The 24,351-nt window shown below is 33.9% G+C and overlaps 1 protein-coding gene across 3 annotated transcripts in view; it reads left to right on the top strand.

Annotated features, from left to right (window-relative positions):
- The window catches only part of SHTN1 (shootin 1), a 106,245-nt gene that overhangs the window by 38,434 nt on the left and 43,460 nt on the right, over positions 1-24,351 (top strand). For all 3 annotated transcript variants that reach the window (XM_074295703.1, XM_074295705.1, XM_074295702.1), the window contains exons 5-9: positions 4,773-4,941; positions 6,351-6,448; positions 7,757-7,838; positions 11,305-11,399; positions 20,583-20,729. In XM_074295703.1, the coding sequence (XP_074151804.1) occupies positions 4,773-4,941; positions 6,351-6,448; positions 7,757-7,838; positions 11,305-11,399; positions 20,583-20,729 (591 nt within the window). The remainder of the gene's footprint in view (positions 1-4,772; positions 4,942-6,350; positions 6,449-7,756; positions 7,839-11,304; positions 11,400-20,582; positions 20,730-24,351) is intronic.

The following is a 24,351-nucleotide window of genomic DNA, read 5'->3' as shown; positions in this document are numbered from 1 at the left end:
ATTAAAGCTAATTAGAACAATAATTTTCTAGCTTGTAAATTGAAATCATTGGATTAGGTGATCTCCAAGGCTTCCATATATATAATTCTAACATTCCTGTGATTCCATAATTCACATTTCAAATAAAAGTCTCATTAGAGTGAACTTCAGGTCTTTGGTGTATAAGTGGAATCTATTTTTTTCTTCATAATATATAAAGGAGGCCTTGAAGGTGAAAAATGTTAGAGTCATATTAGGAAAGGTCTGCTTGAAATATAAAATCTCACAATTAAAAAAGGATCTCACAGTCCAGCTAATCAAATCCCATTCCTGTACAAGAATGTCCTCTATAATGTATTTGGGAGGTCCTCATCCAGGTTATGCTTAAAGATCTCCACTAAAATGATTTTCACTGCTAAGAAGTTCTTCCTTACATCAGCCTATAATCTTCATTAGTAATTTCTACCCATTGAGTTTTATTTTGCCCTCTGAGGCTAAGCTAAACAATCTGTTCCTTCTTCCATCTAGCAGTCCTTCATATAAATGTTTAACACTAGTTATTCCTTGGGGACAATCTGTGGGGTAACCAGAGGATTCTTCACCAGTCAGGGAAGCTCTCTTACCAACCCATTACACAGAATCAGCTTATTTTGCTAGCAGCTTATTTTCATGTCCTTCCCTCCCCAAATCTATATGGATCCCAGGTTGTTGAGGATAGAATCAAATAAGCAGGAAGAAGAGTTGGGATTTTTTCCTGAAGAATCTTCTTCCCAAATGGAATTTACAACAGATTGAAATTCATAAATTGTCCTCAATCCCCCAAAAGCTCCAGTTATACTGACATTTAGGTGAAAGGACTAGTATAGTATGCAACATAGGGTCATAGATGTAAAGTTGGACGGGACTAAAGAGATTTTCTTTAGCCCCTTCATTTTACATATTAGGAAACTGAAGCCCCAGGAAGTTAAGTGATTTGCTCATATTGATTTGCCATATAAGTAGTATCAGGTTACTAACAAATGATTGTTAGCACTTATATAGTGCAATGAGGTTTATAGAGTACTAGTAGCTAGGGTAACTAATAACTAGGATGTTAGTGTAATTCCTTTTTTGTAGATGAGGAAATTGAGGCAGAAATTAAGTGACTTGTCCAGGGTTACACAGCTATTTAAGGATAGATTTGAGCTCATCTTTATGGCTCCAGGCTCAGGGTTATATCTACCGTGCCACCTAGTTGCCTATTAACTCAGGTATTCTGATTAAATCATTGCTCTTTCTATTCTGATCCATTATTTGTGTCCTTAGTTTTATTAATGTGTATGTATGTATGTATCTATGTATGTATATGCATATCTCACAGCTAAATATCTAATAATGTCAGGGTGAGTAAGAACAATTGGTTTATCTAAAACTTGAGATTCTATATGTTTCAATTCTAAATGTTGATTATTCAGTTCAGAAATTATCTTATTATTTTGTTGTTGTTGTGTTGTTTCAGTTGAGTCTTCCTCTTTGTGGCCTGAGTTCAAATCTGACCTCAGACAAATAAATTACTAGCTACATAAGCTATGTCATGTAATCCTGTTTGCCTTAATTTACTCAAATCTAAAATGGGATGGAAAAGGAAATGGTAAACCACTCTCGTATCTTTCATTATCAAAAGAACCCCAAATAGGGTCATGAAGAGTCAGACATGACTGAAATTTTGAATAATAACAACAACAATGCACCTAATATAATGTTATGCAGAATCTAGAGGAATTCAATGTTCAGGAAAATGGAAATGATAGTCCTCCTAAACCCTGGAGCCAGATACTATCAGACCCTGTACCCTGGAGTGAGATCTCATCTAGAATAAATCCTGGGTATCATATCCTAAAGCAATTGACAAGTTGGAATCTGTCCAGAGGAGGACAACCAGGAGATAAAAGGAAGCAGTGACCATGCTGTTTATGAATTGGTTGAAGACAATGGGAATGCTTAGATTAGAGAAAAGAAGACTTGTTTGTCTTTAGATATTGTTGGACCTTAATCTTGAGAAGGTATCTGCATTGTCTTCATTTGACTTCAGCAAATAGAATAATAGGTAGAATTTGAAGAGTCAGATTTAGGTTTGATGGAAGGATAAACATCCCAATAATTAGAACTGTTCAAAGGTAGAATTGATTTCATTGGCCTAAAGAACATTTCATTTCATTGGATGTTTTCAAGTGGAAGCTAGATGATCAAAATCTTCAGAATTTTAGAGCTAGAAGAAATATTAGTCCAGCCAGTATTGGAAAGGACTCCTTTCCCATCCTTGCTCTCTACTTGAAATCTTCCAAGTCTTCCCAAACCTACCATATTTAAGGCATTATATTCTGGACAACTCAACTCTAAAAGAATTTTTTTTTCCTGATATCAAGCCTCAATAGTGTCTACAACTTGTGTCCTTTGTTTCTGGCTCTCTCCTCTGTCATAGGTAAAATGAATCCATTTTTACCTGATGGCTAAGTAGAGCGAATGTCTTTCCAAAGTTTGTTTGATAAATCCTGGTAATAAAAAAGCAAAGCAATGACAACAATAATGACAAAAACTCTTGACTTTTATAGCATTTCCTAATCCTCTACCCTCAGAAATCCTTCCTAATCTTGAAGGTGCAGATCAGATGACAACTCTGCCATTTAATGTCATTTCCTACTTTTCTACCCTCAAAAATCCTTACTGATCGTGAATGTACAGGTCATATGACAACTCTGTCATGGAATCTTTTCAGATCCTTGGCCACAACTGAACCTTTTCTCTTTTGCCATTTCATAATTCATTGTAGCTCTTTTATGAATTTTATATTTCATTTGGGTACATGTCTTATCCTCTCTTCCACATAGATTTTATACAGCTTTGTACTTATTAACACAGTGCATTCATTATCCATATTACATGTAACTTAATAAAAGTTATATGAATTGAATTATTTAATTGAGTTACCTGCATTTTGAAATTATAATCTAATTACATTAGTGGAGACCCCAGAACACCAGGCCATTTAGGAATTGTCTATCATCTTTTAGTTTTACATTGTGGAGTGAAAATCATTTATTATAGTCATTGATTCACTTATTCTTCCTTGTCATTAGAAATCTTTACTTTCTTCTATGTGAACTAGTCTGAGCATTCTCCATAACAAGCTATTTTTGTGTTTCATGCATATTTTAGACAGAGAAGTTTCAGGAATAGTAGCATACCTAAATTCCAAAATTCATGGGACAGGTCATACCATGATATGAAACCTGAATTTATCCCAAATTTGTCCAGAATTTTACCGTAGCACTAGGTGGCTGTGAGGGGAGGGGTAGTTGGATCTGATAGAATCAGAGAATTGCCTGATGGAAGAGTCTCATATGATGATGTCTTTGAGAATACTGTCCAAATAGGAACATTCCAGAAAAATAATGCAGACACACAACTAACCTGTACACAGAATTCTTACTTGCTGACTTTGAAATAGAATACTGACTAAAGTACAATAAGCATTTGCCTCCCTGAAAACAGGAAATAGAACTATATCTTAGGATGGGTTTGGATGTCATCTTTTTCTCCTCCTGTTCATATGAGATGGTTCTTTCACATCTGCCCCTCTTTAATATCTTTCTGAGCTATTTACTCAAAACAATATTAGCATAAAATTTCAGAACTTTCAAACACACATTTAGATCTTCAGATTCTCAGAAAAAGGGAGGTAGGAATTAGCTACTTTAACATCCTGAATAATAGTTGCTTGGAATTTATTTAGCATTATTTATATGCACAGATATAAGACCATTGGGCATATGGTAACATGTGCTTGTAATCCCTAGTACTGGAAAGCTTAGGTTGGTGGATTACTTAAGTTCTCAGAAATTCTGAATTGTAGTAGATTCTGCACTGTCTGGAACCAAAATAAGGAAGGGGAGCTACTAGACTTTTTCAAGAAGGGTGACCCCAGCTCAGATTGGTAACAAGTCAAAAGATATTGTGCTGTTCAATAAAAGGGTGGGATTCATGAGTAGCTTATCTCATCTCATTTGGTTGAAACAAGGAACACTAAGGAAGGAAGGAAGGAAAGAGAAAGAGGGAGAAAGGAAAGAGAGGAAGAAAGGAAAAAAGAAAGGAGATGGAAGGATAGGTGGATGTGAGTTGAACAGCCTCCAAGGTTCCTTTCCTGTCATATTTGTAATTTTATACCTGTGTGCATGTTTTTCATTGTGTAATGACAACAAATTATATAATTTCATATTTTTATATTCATTCACATATATTGATATATACATACTTGAATTCATATACATATAAATCCATTGTTGCTATGGAAAATCAAGTAATACTAAAGACCAAACTGAACAGATAACTTATATTAGGGAAAAATCAGTGTTATCATTCATGCATCAGGATTCCATTTGCTCTTATGTTGTTGAAATTGTTTTAATTAAGATTCCTTGGTTAAGGCCATGAATACATTAAAAAGGTCCTCAGATTTTCCTAGTTATGTTTGCATTTCATTCTTCTGTGGTCCACAGCAGGAATGAGGCTTAACCAACATTTTCATGTACCAATGATTGTAATCCAGGTGTGAGCTTTTACTTATAGTAATAAATTATTATCCTTCACCATGGAACTATAAACAAAACCCCTAATTAATTAATTTTCTAATTGTTATTTCCTGCTGTGGATGTTAACCAACATTTAGTTCTTACATGAATAATTTATCTGTTATGTTTTCTTAAAAGCCAAGACTCTTTTTTGAATGTTATCATAACTGTTGCATTTTATTTTAGTTAAATAAAGAAAATAAGACTTTGAAAAGAATCAGCATGCTCTATATGGCTAAACTGGGGCCTGATGTTATAACTGAAGAGATAAATATTGATGATGAAGACTCAGCTACAGAAACAGAAGGAACCTCTGGGACTTGTGACTCTGTACAATGTCAACAGCAAATAAAAGGTAGGATTTATTACATCATCTCTGGCCTCTGGGTGCTTATAGTATGGTTGAAGAAACATAATATAACCCAGTTCTCTGGATCATAAATCAATGGAGAGATCCATGAATTCATCCCTATAACAATTTCTGCTACAGAACATATAAGAATTAGGAAGACTCATATTTGTGAATTCATAATCTAGTCTTGGACACTTACTAGCTGTGTGAACCTGGACAAGTCACTTAACCCTATTTGCCTCAGTTCCCCATCTGTAAAATAAGCTGGAAAAGAAAATAGCAAATCACTCTAATATCTTTGTCAAGAAAACCCCAAGTGGGGTCATGGAGAGTTGGACGTGATTGAAGATAGCATAGCAACTCCTGCTACAGAAAAGATTCCCTTCTTTCTCCTTCCTTCCTTTTTTCATACCTCCCTCCATTCTTTCATCTCTCCTTTTTCTACCTTCCTTCCTCTCTCCATCCTTCCTTGTCCCTCTTCTTTGGCCTAGCATGATGTCTTATGCATAGTAGGGTCTTTAAAAATGTTTTATTGATGCTCTTTTCTACAGAATAGATTCTTAGGTATGTGTCTTGAATTTAGTTCTTTACAACACCAGAAACTTTAAAAAGGGAGAATAAATGGCAAAAAAAAAATAATAGAGCAATAGAAATAAGTATTGTGAGCTAATTTATGAACATTTCTTGTAACATTTGAATAAATGAAGTATCTTTAAAGATAAAACAGAATCTTTAGCATTTGCTTTTGTAAAGTGTTTTCATTTTAACAAGTGTCTGTTTCAAATTTTCACCTATTATATCCCAATAATAAAAATATATATAGATGAAGTAAATTAAGAAACAAAACATTCACATTTCTGAAGGGAAAATTACTGGCATTAACGCTTCTATCAAACTAGGTTATATTTTGACTCAGTTCACATAATGTCAGAAGGGCTATAAATTGGCAGTTATTCAGGATTTTTCCTTCAAATCAAACCTTCCAAAGTATAAACTGCCTGTTGTTTGTTTATGCTGGTTTGTGACAAGAGCCCATGACCACTAAGAAATAAAAAAAGAAATTAGTACAATGCCTTAATTGGTTTTGCTGGAAGCTTTTTAAAAATATCTATTTCAAAAATGCCAGATTTTTTTTTCAGAATATGGGCTTTGTGGAATATAAGGAAACCAAAGATTAGTGCATTTGATATTTTGCAAATACTTTGCTTATGAATTATTGTAACTGTTGTTGTGGTGAGAACAACCCAGTAAAAATCTCATTAAAATTTGCCTTTGCCTTTTGTTCTCAAATATTGAATCATATTCACTATATGCAATATTCAGGTATTTGGGGTTCTTTTCAACTGATTATTTCCATTAAAATATCCATTTATTTTCCCTTTATTTTATCTGTTTCTCTTTGAAAAATCTAGAGCTTCGAGATCAAATTATATCTGTTCAAGAAGAAAAGAAGACATTGGCTATTGAACTAGAAAACCTGAGGTCCAAGCTTGTTGAAGCCATTGAGGAAGTATGTATTGGAATAATAAAATGAAGAATACTTTTAAGGGATTTTTAGAAGTGGATAAGAAAAAATCAATAGTCAGCCACTTAATTTTGATATAAACATTGAGTTTCTTTAACTTTGACTGTGTGTATCAATGACTATTGAAATCACTGAAATTCTAAAACTAAAAAATTATGCTGAATAATATTGAGAGAGAGAGGAGCCACTAAATCATTTACTTGAAAACTTAAACTTAGTAGGAAGATGAAGAAAGTAATTTTTTTTCCTTCTAATCATTTTTTGGATAGATAAGGTCACGTTATAGTATGAGAACTGAAGAGGAATTTAAAAATCACCTTGTTCAAGCCATTCATTTACAGATTAGGAAAGTGATTCTCCCAGAGAAAAAGGAACTTGCCCAAAATTAGATGGTTAGTATCCCACCCATAGCTAACACTCAGTTCTTCTGACTCCATTTTTAGTGTTCTTTCTTATGTACTAATAGACTAGATTATCAAAGGCATTCTGGGGAATTCTTCCTTTTCATTGAATATCATTAAGCTTAGCATAAATTTGGTGAAGGAGGAATCTAAATGGTTCTCAAAGTTTTTAAATCCAAGGGTCACTTCTGTGGGGTCATTTTGCTACTTTGTCTTCGGTTCTTTACAAAAAAATGCTAATATGAATGGGTAAATGTTGTTTTAGATGTCTCTAGTCATAGATATTGAGTAGAGTAAATTATTCAAACAAATTAAATATAGAGTTTTCCATTACAATATTAATACTATCTCCAGGACTTCAAAGATCTGAGATTTTCTACTTCTGTAAGCCACAAATGCCTCCCACCTCCTTCTTAGTACATAGTCTTTGAGATGATAGAAATTGACAGAGCTTTGTATCAAACTTCTGGTCATACCAAATTATCTAGCCTACAATTCCTGGAGGATGATTGTAGATTTCATTTGTATTCATTGTAGGATTCTTGGTTTTGATCTTTGCATTAAATATTATCAATATTTTTCTTGCAGAGAAATAGAGCTAAAAGTCAAAATATTTGTTCTGTGACTAGAGCAGTAGTTAGAATGTGAAAATGTTAAATTCTTTTTAAGACTTTAATTCTTAATGAGTGCTGTACAAAGACTGCCTTCCTAATTTTTGGCTTTGAGAGGTGCTTTTATAGATGAAGATACATTCATCTATTTGAAGCTTTAACTAAAGATATGTATGAATGTAAATAGAAATGAATGTAAAATAGAAACCACACTTTACCATATGGTCTCATTTTTACACTGTTGGCTGTTATCTTTTCTCTAAAAATCTCACAACTTTTAGGTAAATAAAGTTAAACAAGAAAAAGCTGTTTTGAATTCAGAAATTCTTGAACAAAGAAAAGTACTGGAAAAATGCAATAGAGGTATGTATGCTCAGTTTCCTTAGCCAAAAAGTTGTGCACAATAACACTTCATTTGTTTCTGTTATTATTTCTTTATACTATTTTCATGCACCAGCCAGGTATTCTTGATCTTGTAATAGAAATGAATTTTCAAATTCTGCTTTGCCATCCTCTTCTGATAGTTAACTAACAGATCACTTTAGGACTTAAAGCCTTAAAGAATTTAAAAACAGATCTTTAGAGGTCATCTGGTACAACCCATTCATTTTATAGATGGAGAAATTGAGGCCCAGATAATAAAAAGAACTTGCCAAGAACCATATAATTTGTTTATAGCAAAGCCTGGAGTTGGACCCAGGTTCACTACTATCTTATCTAATGGGGTACGACTAACTTCTGTCCCTGGAATTCCCTCACTTCCCTTTTCCTTGCTTTGCTTCTTAGAATCCCAAGTTCATCATATGACTATATCACTCACTGCTTTTCTTCTACTCTTGGTATGTTATGAATAATTACAAATGCTTTCTCTTGAGAAACTGGAATTTAGAAGAAATACTTGAACACATTTTAAAAGTTCACCACCCAAGGTGAGCTTATTCCATAGTTACTCAATGTATATCATCAGTTACCATGTCTTTAATAAATGCTTATGAATTTATCCTTTTAAAATTAAATACCACTGTCATCTCTGCTGTAGTAGCTATAGGAAATATATAGTTATCCCTTCCCCATTGTCAGGATTGGGTACATAGCATCTCCACAATCTGGAAAATCTGCATAAAATTGTTTGGTCCTCCCTTCATACAAGAAAAGTCTGAATTTTTTTTTTTTTGGTCTTTTATGGAGTTTTTATAGTACCATGTAAAATTTGGGTTAAGTATTTGGTCATAAGCTCTGTGTTGTTGTTGGCCTTTGCATGTCATCTGTGGCTTCTCCAAAACTACCTCAGATTCCCATTTAATTTCTAATGCTGACCTGTGATATAGGATATGATGTGATATGGATAAAGATGTGATATGGAAGGTATAAATAACTGTGTCCCTTGCTGCTTTGGATAGTGCCCATTCTTATGTGAGTTCTGATGAGAACCTTTGTGACTGGTTCTTCTGCAAAAGGAATAAATGTAACCTAATAGAACTAGTATTATCCTAAGATTCAGGAAGTCTTGGGTTCAAATTCCAATTCTGACATTTACTTCATTGTGTGAAAGTGGGCAGGAGGTCACTTAGCTGTTGAACCTTGGTTTCATTAACTGTAAAATGGGAAAATTAATCTTTATAATAGTTATAATTTTTGTGAGGACTAGGTTTTTTGAGGGGGTTGGGGGGGTGGGTGAGGATTGGACCTATAATTTCATCAATGAAGAGAACTTCCAGTGAGAAAGCAGCTTCCACCAAAGCAGATCATCAGTTCTTTAGTAGCTTACAATCTAAACAGTTGTTGGTGAAACTTAGAGGTTATGTGAATTTCTCAGGTTAAGTATCAGAAACTTAGGTAACAATATATTCAAACATTTGGAAACTTTAATGTGATATAACAATGGTTGCTGTAATATTCAGTCAGTTAGTAAGCGAAATAGTTACATTTGAGGTAGGGTCAAGTCAGAGATACAAACTCTGATTTCAAGGAGTTCACACTAGCAGCCTGGTTTCCAGTGATTGAATACAATTTCTATGAAGACTGTAAAGAATCTTTGCCATTAGGTTGCAGATATCCTAACAACCCAAAATATCACTAGTTGCTTACAAAAGCAAAATTCTAGTATTAATTCATATTAACCATTTTATTATAGATCATAAGATTTTAGAATTAGCAGGACCTTTAGAGTTCATCTAGTCCATCCCATTATTGCAGCATGCCATCCTCCCTACTCTTTTATGAATTATGAAAACTGAGGCCCAAAGAGATTGTGATATGTCTCTAAATTATTATGCCTGTCTTCAAGGATGATGCTGATTTTTTTTCACAAATTTATTCTCTTAATCTTACATTTTTTGTGAACATAATAGAGTTTTTAAAATCATGTTATGAAGCGCTAATAATGTTGACCCTAGATTACTTAGAGGTGTACATGAGAGAGTAATTTCCTTGAATAACAGGGGATATTGAAAATCATTGTATGTGATAGCTCACCTTTTTTACTATAGTGTCTTGCCATGGAAGAGAAGCTTTGGCTATAGTCCTTAAAATTGTCTTAAATATTCTTTGTTTTGTTCATAAAGTATCTTTTAAAAAGGTGATAGAAAATCAGTTGACTCTCAGTGACCTATAATCCACATCACAAAGTGCCACTTATATTGCTTTATCACTATAAGACTATTAGTCTTTTGTACAAGGAGGCAGAGGATTTATAGAGTATGGAGTTTGAAATTCTATGTCATTATGCTGGAAACTAGTCCTTAACCAGTTAGGATTGAAGTGCATCGACAGTGCAGAGAGTGAAAGCAATTATTAAGAGAATTCTTTTTTTTTTTTTAAATTTATTTTATTGATATGACTTGTAGGCTAAGACTGAGTTACACGGGTAAAAGAGAACAAGAAAGTAAAAGTGTCTTCCCATATTATGCCTAATATTATGCCTAATATCATTACTTCCTCCCTTCCATCAGCATTGCATTTTAACAAAAATATGACACAATTTAAAAGGTGGCAAAGAAATTCGTCAGATCTGTTTTTTTCTGATGGTATCACTTTGTATAAATCTTTAATGCTGCTTCCTAGGTTTGTGAAATCCATAGTCCTTCCTTTTCTGTCTAAAACATGTCAGTTTTCCTAAATCTGTGATCTCATTGATTTGGGTATAACTCCAACAATGTCAAACACAATCCATTCATTCTTGTCTCTTCTGCACAACTCTTGTGACTACCAGTGAAGCCATATTAATTGTCATTCATTCCTTGCTTTCTACTTGGGGCTAGAACATCTTTATTCCCAGTCATGCCTTTTTTATGGCATTCTTTTGGTCACTACTGATTTTTTCCTTGTTTGTATTGTAATATGCCACATTATTTAAAACTGTTTCATAGTATAGCTGAAGGGTCTTTAGAGATAATCTAACTCAATCCTCAAATTTTTCAAATAAGAAACCAAGGATTTGGGAAATGAAGTCATTTATTCAAAGATACATCAGTATGTAACATGTCTTCTTATATCTAATCAAATGATCTGCATCTTTGACAAAATAATAGCTAATATTTTTTGCTTTTTAAGTTTTTCAAACTGCAATATCTTGTTTGATCCTTGGAACAATACCAAAAGTAGATGCTACCTACCCCTATTTTATCCCCATTTTACTGATGCAGAAACTCAAACAAAGGATAAATGACTCACCCAGGGTCACTCAACTTATAAGTAAGTGGCTCTGTTTGAACTCAGGTTTTCCAGGTTCCAGGTTCAGTATTCTACCCATTGCTCCATCTTATCTACCTCATTAAACACAAATGTAATAAACTTCTTAATCATGATTCTGTTGTTATCCTTTTAACAGTATCCATGCTAGCAGTGGAAGAGTATGAAGAAATGCAGGTGAACCTTGAATTGGAAAAGGATCTTCGGAAGAAAGCTGAGACGTTTGCACAGGAGGTGAGTATAGCTCATGCAAACAAAACTGGGACTGGTTTTAAGATAAAACAAAACAAAAATCAACAAAAATCTTTGCCATTGACAGATCAGATTGACATTCTGAATCAGGGGTAAAACATAAATAAATAGAATAAAATTCATATAAGGTAGAATAAAATTCATCACCCACTGACATCCCAGCAGAGAATATGACTTGAAGGCTGGACCACCCATGGCTAGGTTGTCAGAAAGCTTGAGAGAGCCTTGGGAATTTGAGGCGTGCTTTCCTGTAGATGAGATAGAATGATAAAGGATTTCTGTCCCCATGCTTCTTTTCAGTTACTCCACAATGCTATCTTTATGTCAGGTTATTTTTCCATTGGCTTTGGAATTTTGCCATAATGTGTATCCACTATCCCAGTCACTCCTCAGTTGCAATGGTTCTCTTCTTACCTTAGAGATAAGATAGCAAGCAGCATCCTGATCATGTTCCTCTTGTCTACATGCTGTTCATTTCATTGATTCATTAATTCATTCAGCAGACCTTTTGTGTTTGCTTTATTGTTTATCTTCCATTTGTCCTGTCTGTAGCTTGTTTGAAAATGGTTATTTGCAGGTTGGTCTCTTTCATTAGACCATGGGCTCCTTGTGATCAGGAGCTACCTATTGCCTTTCTTTGTATCCCCTTTTTATCTTTGTGTCACAGTGCCTGGTACATAGGTGGTGCCTAATAAATGCTTATTGATTGGCTGGTTAGAGTTCTGTGCCAGATACAGAGGGGAATAAAAAGATAAAAAAATAAATCAAAACTTTCTATTTACTTTTAGAAAGAATATAGCTTAAGGGGGGAGATAAAACAAATGTAAAAATAACATAAGAGAGAGAAGTGAAAAGAGTTGTGGGAATTTAGAGTATTAATAAAAGGTGACTTTTTTAAGCTTTGTAAGATAATTTGCATATGTTTCCTTATTTGACAAATCACTGCAAAAAACACTACAGTTATTTTTTAATCTCCATTTTACATAAGAGGAAACTGAGGCTTACAAGGGTTAATGTGTAATTTGTCCTTAAATACACATTTAGTAAATGCCAAGGTGATATTTAAATGTAGGCCTCTCCCAACTTCCAAACCTAGTTCTTTTCCCACTATACCATATTTGTACTAGTACTAGTACTAATAATATTAATTAATACTACCAACTCCCAAACCTAGCTTTTTTCTTACTATACCATATTATTACTAGAACTAGTATTATTAATACTAATTCTTCCAATTCCCAAATCTAGATCTTTTTCCACTTTATCATATTACTACTAGTACTATTACTACTACTACTGCCCAAACCTAGTTCTTTTTCTACTATATCATATTACTACTAATACTACTAGTAGTATCATTACTACTAGTACTACTAATTCCAAACCTATCTCTTTCCCCATTATACCATATTACTGTTAGTACTAGTATTGGTTACTATTACTACTAGTATTACCAACTCCTAAACCTAGCTCTTTTTCCATTTTATCATATTATTACTAGTACTAGTAGTATTAATGCCCACGTCCCAAATCTAGCTTTTTTTCCCTCTATACCATATGAATTCTACCTCAGTGGCACAAATTATATCGATGATACAGCTCTTATGTACTGCCATTGGGATTGTGACAAATGCAACTGTGACAAGTGAGGCAGAAGTATGACAGAGGCTGGCAGAAATGCATTTTGATAACTTTGCAATATGAATTGGGCAAATCACTTAAACTCTTCAGGTCTCAGTTTCCTCACCTATAAAATGAGAGGGGTTGTAGTAGATAATAGATTCTAAGGATCCTTTTAACTTTCAATCTATGATCCTATATTTGGAGTAAGCAAGAATCAGCAAAGATTTTTTTAAGCAGTGCAAAAGACATGATGATTCTTGTGCCTAGGAAAATTCAGATAGTATTGCTGTATAGGATGGCTTGAAATAGTGAGAGATTAGAGTCTAATGGTCTTTCTAGGAATTATTTTATTTTTCTAAATGAGAGATAATGAGGACCTATTTAAGAGAAGTAGTAGTGAACATGGAAATGGGGTAGAAATTTTGAAGGTAAAAATTATAAAACTACATACCTGTTTGTTCTAGCAAAGAGGGCTCTGAGAAGTAGTATTTAAATTTGAAACATGGAAGAGTAAAAATATCCCTAATAGAAAAAAAAAAAGAGAGAGAAATCAGAAGGAAATTCAAGAATATGATGACTTCTGGGTGTGTTGGCCTTGGAGGATTTATATGACCAAGAGATATTCAAAATTCAAATCTAGAGCTTAGCAGAAGCCAGGACAAGAGTTAAATTTGAGAGTCATCCACTGAATTGACAGTAAAATTTAGAGAAGCACATTGACTTAAAGAGAGAAAGAGGAGAGAGAGAGAGAGAGAGAGACAGAGAGAGAGAGAGAGAGAGAGACAGAGAGAGAGAGACAGAGAGAGACAGAGAGAGAGAGAGAGACAGATAGACAGAGACAGAGAGAGAGAGACAGAGAGACAGAAAGAGAGAGAGACAGAGAAAGAGAGAGAGAGAAAGAGAGAGAGAGAGAGAGAGAGAGAGAGAGAGAGAGAGAGAGAGAGGGAGGGAGGGAGGGAGGGAGGGAGGGAGAGGTCAGTTGAATGGGGAGAAATCTAACATTTACAGCAGCTTTTTTTTTTTTTTTTTTTGTATTGTGGACCCCTTTGACAATATAAAAGACATAGAATTATAGAAGAAACCAATTCTGTTAAAATAGTTATCAAATGCACTTTTAAAAATTCAAGATTACAAGCTAAGAACTTCTTATTAAGGGGGTTAGAAGGAAGAGAAGAAAGCAAAGGAAAGAAAAGAAGCGATAATAGAGTAGGTGGAGGCAGTTAAAATGTTTGAGTACTGTGACTCTTAATCCTATTAATCTTTTGAAGTGATAAATGCTGTATTTGAATGAAACTGTGTAAGTCACTGGAATAAGGTTTATTTACATGTGGTCTTCTGACTCTGTATCAAGCTGTGGAATGTAAGGAAGTTATTTAAAAGGTAATGGTGAAAGAAGTATCTTCTCTAAAATCTAATTACTTCTTTTTAGTCTTCATTTTTTACTTCTGAGCAATGTTTGACATTGTTGAACACCCTCTACTTCTGGATACTTACTTCCTGACGCTACTTTCCCTATCTTTTCCTTTTATTGTTTTATAGCATCTTCTTTGTGTCCTTTGACACATTTTCTCTCATATCCCCTAATTCTGTCTGTGGTTCTTGTTTCCTTCTCTGTTTTCATTTGGTGACTTTAACAGCTTTCAAGAGCTTACTAAACATCTCAATAGATGTGTCCAAACTATTCATTTATCTCCTAAGTTCAGGGTGACAACATAAAATGTATATTTGGGACATTTCAGATTGGATATTAGTTATTTCATATTCAGCATATCAAAAAGAGAACTAAATATCTTTTCCTGTAAAACTCACTCTTGTTCTGCACTTCCTTATAAATGTTTAGGGCACTACCATTCTCCCAGTCACATGGGTTTCAGTTAGTCTCATCCCTTGTTCCTCATTCTGCCTCACTGAACATGGTTAATCAGTTGTGCAAATCTCTTTGTTTCTTCCTCAAGACTCTACCTCTTTGGGTCTTGGTGATAAGTGTCTAACACAGTGACTTTGCCGTTTTTGCTAGAAATATTCCATGGAATATGGGATTGTTGGGAAGGTGATAAATGGGATTTGCATGTGTACATGAAAAAACAGACATTAAGAATAAATCCAGAGAAATTAAAAAAAAAAAAAAAGAATCCACTTCTTTCTTTATATTCACCCAGCCATCACTTGTGACCTAGATCCTTTTAATAACCTTTTAATAGGTTTCTCTGCTTTTTTCCTTCTCTTTCTCTGGGCCATCCTCCACATTGCAAAGTGACTTTCTTAAAGTGCATATCTTATGTCAATTCCACTACTCATCTTCAGTGGTTTCTTATTACCTCTTATTATTCCTCTGTCTGACATTTAAAGCCTTTTAGGAACTGACCCTAATCTATCTTCTTATAAATTATTTTCCTCCATTAGACTGTGAGTTCCTTGAGAGCAGAGACTGAGGTTTTTGTTTGTTTATTTTGCTTTTTGTCTTTTTATATACCTCACATTCAGCACAGTCCGCACTTGGCTCACAGTAGGGGCTGAATAAATGCTTATTGAATTCATGACCTCTTTAGCCTGGCCAATCTGTCCTTGTTTCTGTTTTTCAAATAGTAACTCTTGCCTATCTTCATACCTCTGTATAAATTGTTCAGTTCCTCTCCTCTCCCCATCTTTGCTTCTTAGAATCTCTAGTTTTCTCCAAAATGTAATGCAAATATTACTTTTTTACATATACACTTCTTGAATTGCTCTTTCCCCTACTACTAGTACCTTTCCCACACAATCATTTGCTATTTATTTTAATAGACCCAAATGTGTACAATGTGTACAATTACAAGGAATTGTAAGCAATGACTAATTCCCTAGTGCTTAGCATTTGGTTGGCATTTAGTAAATTCTTGTAGATTGATTGAAGGGAAAGAAAGCCATGATTGGAAAGTAGGAGTGATCGAAAATCAAAGAATCAGAATTAAAAGGATGACATTTGAAAATCAGATTCTAGTTTGGTGAAACAGCTTATCCAAGCTTAAATGTCATTATCCTGCCATTGTGCTTTGGGAAAGGTTTAATGGAAAATGATCTATCTCAAAGCATTATGATTCATTCCTTTCAGAAATCCTAGTGAAATGTAATTAATATTGTCATTTAATTATTGTGGAGGGGGAAAGAACTAAAGTGAATGTATGTGGGGGGAGAGGATTGCTGTAGTAGTTTGAATAATGGACATAAATAAGCAATGGGGTTTTGAGGAGTTGGAGTCGAAGATATCAGCTTGAATATACCTACGTTGCTAAAGTGAAAAGGTGGTCTGATTTTGACCCAAATGCCAGAGTATATTTTGTGAAACATTTCAAGTTTCCTGTCTATTCTTTATGAAATGATATGGGAATACAAAGTTTCATGAGAAAGACCTTGAAGACCATGATAGTAGTGGAGAGGAGAAATGGAAGAAGCAAGACTCCACAAAGAATAAGAAAATGAATTAGCTACTCTTCCATCCATGTAGCAAGTTTGTAATAAATATTAGTTAATGGTGATAACAACATTGGCATGTTAACCCCAATGAAAGAGCAAAATGGAAAAGTGAAGCAGGGACAGAATGACAGGAACAGTGACATTTAATTTTACTAGTTACAGGGATACTTGCTTTAGTGCTGAACATTTAAAAAATCCAACATTTTAATGAATCTAGGACAAATATACTTTATTGTGATAGTGAATAATTTTTATCTCTTCTTAAAAAGACAAAATCAGATTGAAAATGACATAAGGGGAAAAATAAACAAGAAATAACCCAGTACTATAAAATAGGAAACTCAGAGCATTTTAACAAGACTTGTAATTCAGTGGTTTCTTTTGGACTATATTAAAATTTGAAAAATTGTGCACTGTTTTTTCTGTATAGATTTATCTTTCCAACTGTTTGTCTTATCATCTATTGGTTATATGTATGGTCCTTGTGCTGACATATATTATTATCTATAGATTTATTATAGATATATAGTTTGTAATATATATCTATAATGTAATATAAAATAATGGACAAATATTTATGAAGTGAAACAGTCCCTGCCCATAAAAGCTTAAAATCTATCTGGGGAAAACAACATGCATAGATATATAGATAGAAAATCATAATAACGAAAACTATTTATCCAGAACCTTGAAGTTTGCAAAGTACTTTACAAATATTATCTCATTTGATCCTCACAACAATCTGAGAAGTAGGTGTTATTATTATTCCCCATTTTACAGTTGAGGAAGCATTCTGATGAGGGGACAACATTCTAGGTGGTCCTGTACTAGTATCTCCTATGTTGTGCAATTGTTTCTAAAGTTCTTAAGAAAGACCTTGAGAGTGTCCTTGTATCACTATTTCTGACTACTTTGTGAGTGCTTGTCCTATATGAGCTTTCCATAAAATATTTTTTTTTCCATAAGTGTAAATTTGGGATTTGAACAATGTAGCCACTCAATGTAGTTGTGCTCTCTGACATTAGAGTTTAAATACTTAGCAGTTTAGTTCAAGAAAGGCTATCATGGTCTTTTATCTTATCCTGTCAGGTGATCTTCAGAATCTTCCTAAGACAATTCAAATGCAAGCAATCCACTTTACTGGCATGGTATTAATATACTGTCCAAATTCAGCCTAATATAGGAAAAACTATGTGTTAGATGTTGTGAGGGCACTCAATGAAATATTTGGAATTAAAGATTGTGAAGAGGAGTGGTGTAAGATGATTTAACAAATTATATAAGCATCTGGACAGAAACAAATTAAGCTTTTTGACATTTGAGTTTTAAGAGAGTGGTTTTTCTCACTTGACCTCAAGCCTACCTTTCATAATTCAGTTTTTTTCTCAACAGACATCTCTAGGTCTGATCCTTTCATAGATCTGATTGTAGTCTTCTGCTAAAAAATTTTTTAGTAACTTCCTTTTGCCTCCTGAGTAAAGTTCCTTAGCCTGGTATTCAATACCTTCCATAATCTAGTACCACTTACTCTACCTCTTACATTCCTCCCTTTTCTATATGCTATGCTCTAGCCAACGTGAACTTCCTGTGTCCCTTTTTATTCCCCTTCTCCTCACCCTACTTTTCTGCCTCTCTGACTTTTGCTGAAGCTGCTCCTTGTGCTGCATCCCATTGTCTCAATTCCATCTCTTAAGCTTCTCTCCATTGCTGCCTTTTTCAGAAGCCCATCCCTCATACCTTTCCTTCCCTTATCTGCAGTCTCATTTAGTTTTTTGCTTGTATCTTCATAATGTTTTCACTGTATGTTACTACTTCTTGTTATTATTTGTGTAGTCATACTATTCTTTCCCTTTTCCTCAACTATAACAACTACACTTATATAGTAGTATGTTAACTCATTTGATCTCCACAAAAACCCTGTGAGGTAAGTACTATTATTATCCCCATTTTACAGATAAAGAAAGTGAGGAACTCCAGGTTTAAGTGATTTGCTTTAAGGTCACATGGTTAGTGTCTGAAATAAGATTTGAATTCGGGTTTTCTTGACTTCAATCCTGCACTCTATGTGCTAACTAGGATATAAGCTCAGTGAGAACAGGAATTAGATCTTAACCTGTATATGGAAGCCACTTTATGAATTTTGTTGAATTGCAATTGAATTTAATCCCAGTGCTCCATTATATACAGTCAGTAAACCTAACTAAGTGTCTGCTAAGGGTTGGGCCCTGTATTAAGAACTGGAGGTACAAGAGAGAAGCAAAAGAGTCCTGCCCTCAAGGAGCTTACAGTCTAATGAGAGAAGGAAGTACCCTAAAGCTACTAATACTGGGCTTATTTGAGGTTCCTTTTCCATTAATCACTCAACAAATATTTACTGTATACCTAGTGAGAATAAAATACCACAATTGAGACTGTGGGATATTCCATAAAGACAGATTCTCTGTGCTCCCAGAAGCCACTATAATTTAATAATAATAATATTTAGCTAACATTTATATAGGGCTTACTATGTGCCAAGCATTGTACTTAATGCTTCATAATTTTATCATATTTGATTCTCACAGAATTCCTAGGAGGTAAGTGATATTAATATTCCTATTTTACAGATGAAAAAATTGAGGTAAACAGGGGATAAGTGACTTGCCAGGGTCGCACAGCTAAAAAGTTGGCAGATTTTGAACTCAGGTCTTGCTGACTCCAGGCCTGACACCCTATTTTACTTTTTAATCCAGATCTCTCATATCACAGATGAGGAGAATAATGTCCAAAAAACACAAATGGCCTATTTAAGGTGGCCCAAGTAGCAGAGTCAGGATTCTACCTTGGATATGACTTGAAATCCATCACTCTATTCTACTGCTCTGCCATGGCATATGCTTAGTGCCAATAAATAACACAGGCAATGAGTCCTATAGGAAACCAAGTGTCCTAAGGCTTTAAATGCAGACATTTTGCAAAATAATGCTGGTTGACAGACTATGCCAGGCTTCCCTGCAGCTGATGTTGCTGTTTGTGAATGCCAAGCTCTGAAAATTAATCAGGGTGCAAATAATAGTGTTCTGTCATTTTTCTGCATGAAAAAAAGTATCTTAGTTGAGTGTATTCTACCCATGAGAGACTGACAGGTGGAAGCACATGCTTCCAAAGAGCAGATCGGCAGCATTCATGTGTGTCCTGCCTCTAGTTCCTACAGATGGTGGAATTGAGATGTTTTGTTTTCCAGGCGAAGCTAAATCATTATTGCCTGTCCCTCCCTGATTCATTTAAGAATCATTAAATGCTGCCATGTATCTTGATAATAAGGGCCAGACGTTGGAGGTCAAATACCATTTGAGGAAGAACACATGATCCCTGTCCTCAAGGAGCTTGCACCCTATATTATTTACTCAGTTCAACAAATGTTTATTGGGTATTTCCTATTTACAAGGTACCATGACACCTGCTCGTTTGTATTCCCTAGCAGTGATTTTGGTCCTAAAAGGTTATTCTCATGCTTTGTCCTTGAAAGGGAAAAGAGGAAGGAAGGAAATAATCTCAATAAGTGATCATATTCTGATTGTGTGCAACTGGAAGATTTTGCCTTTTTTAGAAAAAAAGTAAGATTATGTCTTGCTATGATAATGGAACATATGGATTCTGTATCTTTTTAAAAATGACTTACAGTATCTTAAGATTGGAATGCTGAACAAGAAAAATTTGGCCTAATTTCAGTTTGAAAAAAAATCTGACTTGGGGTCACTGTCCTACTAACATATACAGGGTGAAAAAAAAAATAAGTAAGTAAAAAGAAAAAAATCATTTTCACTCCTGCTATCAAACTGTCGTAAACTATGTAGGAGGAAACACATAGTGGTCCCCTCCTAATAGTCTAGTATATATTCTTGTTACGTATTTATAAGGCTGCTTATAATGCTGTCTTTTTTTTTTTTTTTTTTTCAAGCATCTTAGCTCAGCTAAAGAGCCTTTAAGATGTATTCCTTTACCTACCCTGGAAATGAAAATTCAATGGGCCTTTCTTTTCCTTTTCATCAAGTTGCACTTGGAGATCTAAGTGGAACAGTTTGTCTATTTCTTTGTTATTAACTTTTGCAGATGTTCATTGAACAAAACAAGCTTAAGAGACAAAGCCACCTTCTGCTGCAGAGCTCGGCCCCTGACCAGCAGCTTTTGAAAGCTTTAGAGGAAAATGCAAAACTCACCCAGATCTTAGAAGAAGAGAGAATTCAACATCAACAAAAGGTAAAGCTAGATTTTCTTTCAGAAGACTTAAATTTTTTTCTTTTAAATTTAAACACAACTAGTTATTGATTATTTGTTCTAACTGAGGGGTCAGCACAGAATGGATGAATGAAGTCCACATATATAATTCTACTGTTCATGTTATTCATTGGTTTCTGTCTTCTTGAAGCTAGTCTTGGCCAAAAAAAAAAAAAAATTACCAAATTGAATTAAAGGACACACTGTATTTAAAGTTTGAATGAATGATTAAAAAATAGGAAGAAGCAAGGAAAGGAGAAGTTGTAAGAGGAGTGGATAATACAGAACTGGATAATTGAGAGTCTTAGGTTTTGAAGTAAAGTAAACAGTATTCTCAAAATTTATCTTTAAGGAATACTGAAGCTTTATTCTCTAACTTTCACAGGGAGGGAAAAGAGACCCATGGGAGTATTAATTGCTTGCTTATAGAAAGGCTAGTTTTGTCAACTAGCCCAAATTGTATACATTTAAAGAATTGGTGAGTGGTTCTTTCAATGTGCCATTCAAACCAATATAACCTACCTATAGGGAACTAGAGGCTTCAAGAATAGGATAGTCATTGTAGTAACTGAAGAGAGAAGAAGGGGGAGAGGAGAAAAGAAAAAAAGTGGAACAACAACTTTAAAATTAAAATATCTACTTTAGAAAAATTACATCAATACTGGCAGCACTTAAAATGTTGGGGGGTGGAGTTGGGGGTAGTGGATGGAAGAAAGGGTTTATAAGATGCCATTTGTTAATGCTTACTGTACTTAATAGCAATTGTAATTTCTTTTTGTGAGTGCTCACTATTTTTTTTACAAAATAAAGGCTTGGGTTGGAAGGATAGAGCTAACTTAATCTATTTAGGCACAACAGTGTGTGTATTATTTGGGACAAAGTAAAATAATTACATTCATTGATATGCAATTAATCTTAGAATTTTTTCCATCTTTAAAATATTTTAAAATAGATCTTTAATGATATCTTTTGTTCTCACATTACCTAGTTTTTCTCTGTATTTCTTCCCCTCTATCTTATCAGGGAGCATCCCATATAGCAAAGAATTGTTTAAAAAAGAAAAAAAAAATTAAGCAGAATCAATCAATACATCAGAAAATGTTCTGCAAAGGAGTAGGGAAAAGGATGTGTCTTTTTCCATCTCTTCCTTTTTCATTATAATTTTTCATTATTTAGTTTTGGTTATTTTGTAGTTATTCTTCCCATTTCAGTTTATGTTGTAATAATCTTTTAAATCTGTTGTTTTCCTGGTTCTATTTACATCATGTTGCATAAATTCATACCAGTTTGTAAAGGTTCTCTGTATTTATCATATAATTTTTATAGCACAGGAGAGTTCCATCATATTCATGTACCACAACTTATTTAACCATACTCATGAACATATGCTTTCCCTTTCTAATTCTTTGTTAATCCCAAAATAGCTGCTATAAATGCTTTGTTATATTTGGATCCTATCATTTTTATCAGTGACTCCATATGCAATATATTAATATACAATGTTTACTTTTATGGTACTCACTTGGTTTACATATGTAGTTAAATTTTCAAGGTTAAGAGAAATCTTTAATCCTTCATCATGAAACCACATTTTATTATTACATTGGATATGAAGTATCATTTTGACATATAGCCAATTTTCCCAAATTTAGCTTTTAATATAATCCATATGTTTTTCAGTTGGATTTTGCTCAGTTAAGTTCTGAGGCCCTTTGAGAAGGAAATTTATTTCCAAATCTGGATACATTTCTGAGTCTTTTATGATGTGTGGCATGAAGCAGTATCCATATTGCAGAAGTCCATCTCCATTGGATAATTTCTGTAATTATGGAAAAGTTCTTTCTTGTATGTCATTGTATTTACCAAAGTTCATCATTTCTTTAGTGAGAACTAAGCTTTCAAGTTCATTGGAAGTTAAAAAAATTCCTCAAACATTCTTTGAGTGTTTAGGCTTGATAGTCTTACAGGATTACAAGGACTTCTGATAACAGTTCTGATAAAGTATTGATTGAACAAGTCTCATGAGTAAAAAAAAAAAAAAAAAAATTTAAATCTCTTTTCAAGCTTCTCACAGCTTTATATTGTAGTATTCTTGTATTATATTTTTTGTATTATTGTATTCTATTCTCTCTCAGCTTTATATTGTATTGTTCATGTTTTTTTTTTTTTTTTTTTTCTTCATAGCAAAGATAAGCAGCTGTTTAGTTGTTTTTCCCTTCATTATTCCTCCAATTTCTACACTACCTTGTAGAGGATCCAATAGCAATCCTTCTGGGGAAGAGAAGGGAAAAAACCATTTATTAAGCACTTACTATATGCTGAATATTGTGCTGAGCACTTAACAGGCATTATCCAATTTGATCCTCACAATAAGCCTAGGAGATAAGTGATATAACAGACACACATTACATAATTTGCCCAGAGACACAGAGCTGTTAAGTGTCTGAAGTTAAATTTAACTCAGGACTTCCTAACTCCATTCTCAAGCCTATATAACTGCCTTCTAGGTTTTTTCTGAAGATTATTGTTTATTTTAAATTTGTGAGTTTGTGGCACTGTTTTTCATTTTTTATCATATTTTACATTCTAGTTCAGTGCAAACTAATCCTGCTTAGGTGTGGGTTTGAATGATTCTTTAAAACATTTGACTTCTCCATACCAAAAGCCACTACAATATCTCTACCAGTCATCAAAGTGTGCTCTTCAAAAGTTATATATTTTTTTCAAGTTTGTCAAGAGTCTTATCCATCCTTCAAAACTACAGGATGAAAAACAAAACAAAAGAGAGCAATAAAATATGTATATGGCACAAAATCTAGACAGAGCTAACTTAACAAAGAGAAACCAATGCAGTCAAGTTTCATCTTGTCAGGATAAGATAGTCTAAGTTATCTCATTGTCAGTAGAAGCATACATACATACATGAAAATTACTATCATAACATATGAATATATGAGAATCGTTATCCTAGGTAATTCATACACATCTCTAGTATTTTTGGTAGTTTAGTCCATATTTTTAGAAGAATTTATACCATCCTTCATACTGTAATACTGGTCCTTTGATATTATGTCATTCACCCCAGAATTTTATTACTTTTTGTCTAGGATACTGAAGAGCCTTCTAATTAATTTTCATATTTCAAATCTCTTTTCTTTACAATCCATCTTCCACATAGCTGCCCAACTTCCTAAAGCACAACTCTAACCAATCTGACCTGAATAACAAGATACAGTGGTTCTCTGTCTCTAGAATCAAATATTAACTCTGGGGTTTGACTTTTTAAATTCTTTCACAATCTGGCTCCAACCAGGCTTATTACACATTACTTCCCTTCATAGTCTTTTCTTCCAGTCAGATTGACCTATTTATTCTTCATTACATAGGACATTCCATTTCCCATCTCTAGAGATGGAAGCCTTTGATTAGGCTATTTTCCATGAATGGAAGGCACTAAGCCTATCTAGAATCTCCAGTTCCTTCAAAGTTCAGTTTAAGCCCTATTTAATACATGAATGCAACAACATAGCCTTGGACATTATAGCTTCTCTCTGAAATTACCTTGTACTTAACTTTGGAAATACTTATATGAATCAGTAATGTT

The sequence above is a fragment of the Sminthopsis crassicaudata genome, chromosome 2 (assembly GCF_048593235.1).
Source record: "Sminthopsis crassicaudata isolate SCR6 chromosome 2, ASM4859323v1, whole genome shotgun sequence".
NCBI classification, from domain to species: Eukaryota; Metazoa; Chordata; class Mammalia; order Dasyuromorphia; family Dasyuridae; genus Sminthopsis; species Sminthopsis crassicaudata.
The sequence above is the reverse complement of the archived record's forward strand: the minus strand, read 5'-3'. Positions and strand labels throughout refer to the sequence as shown.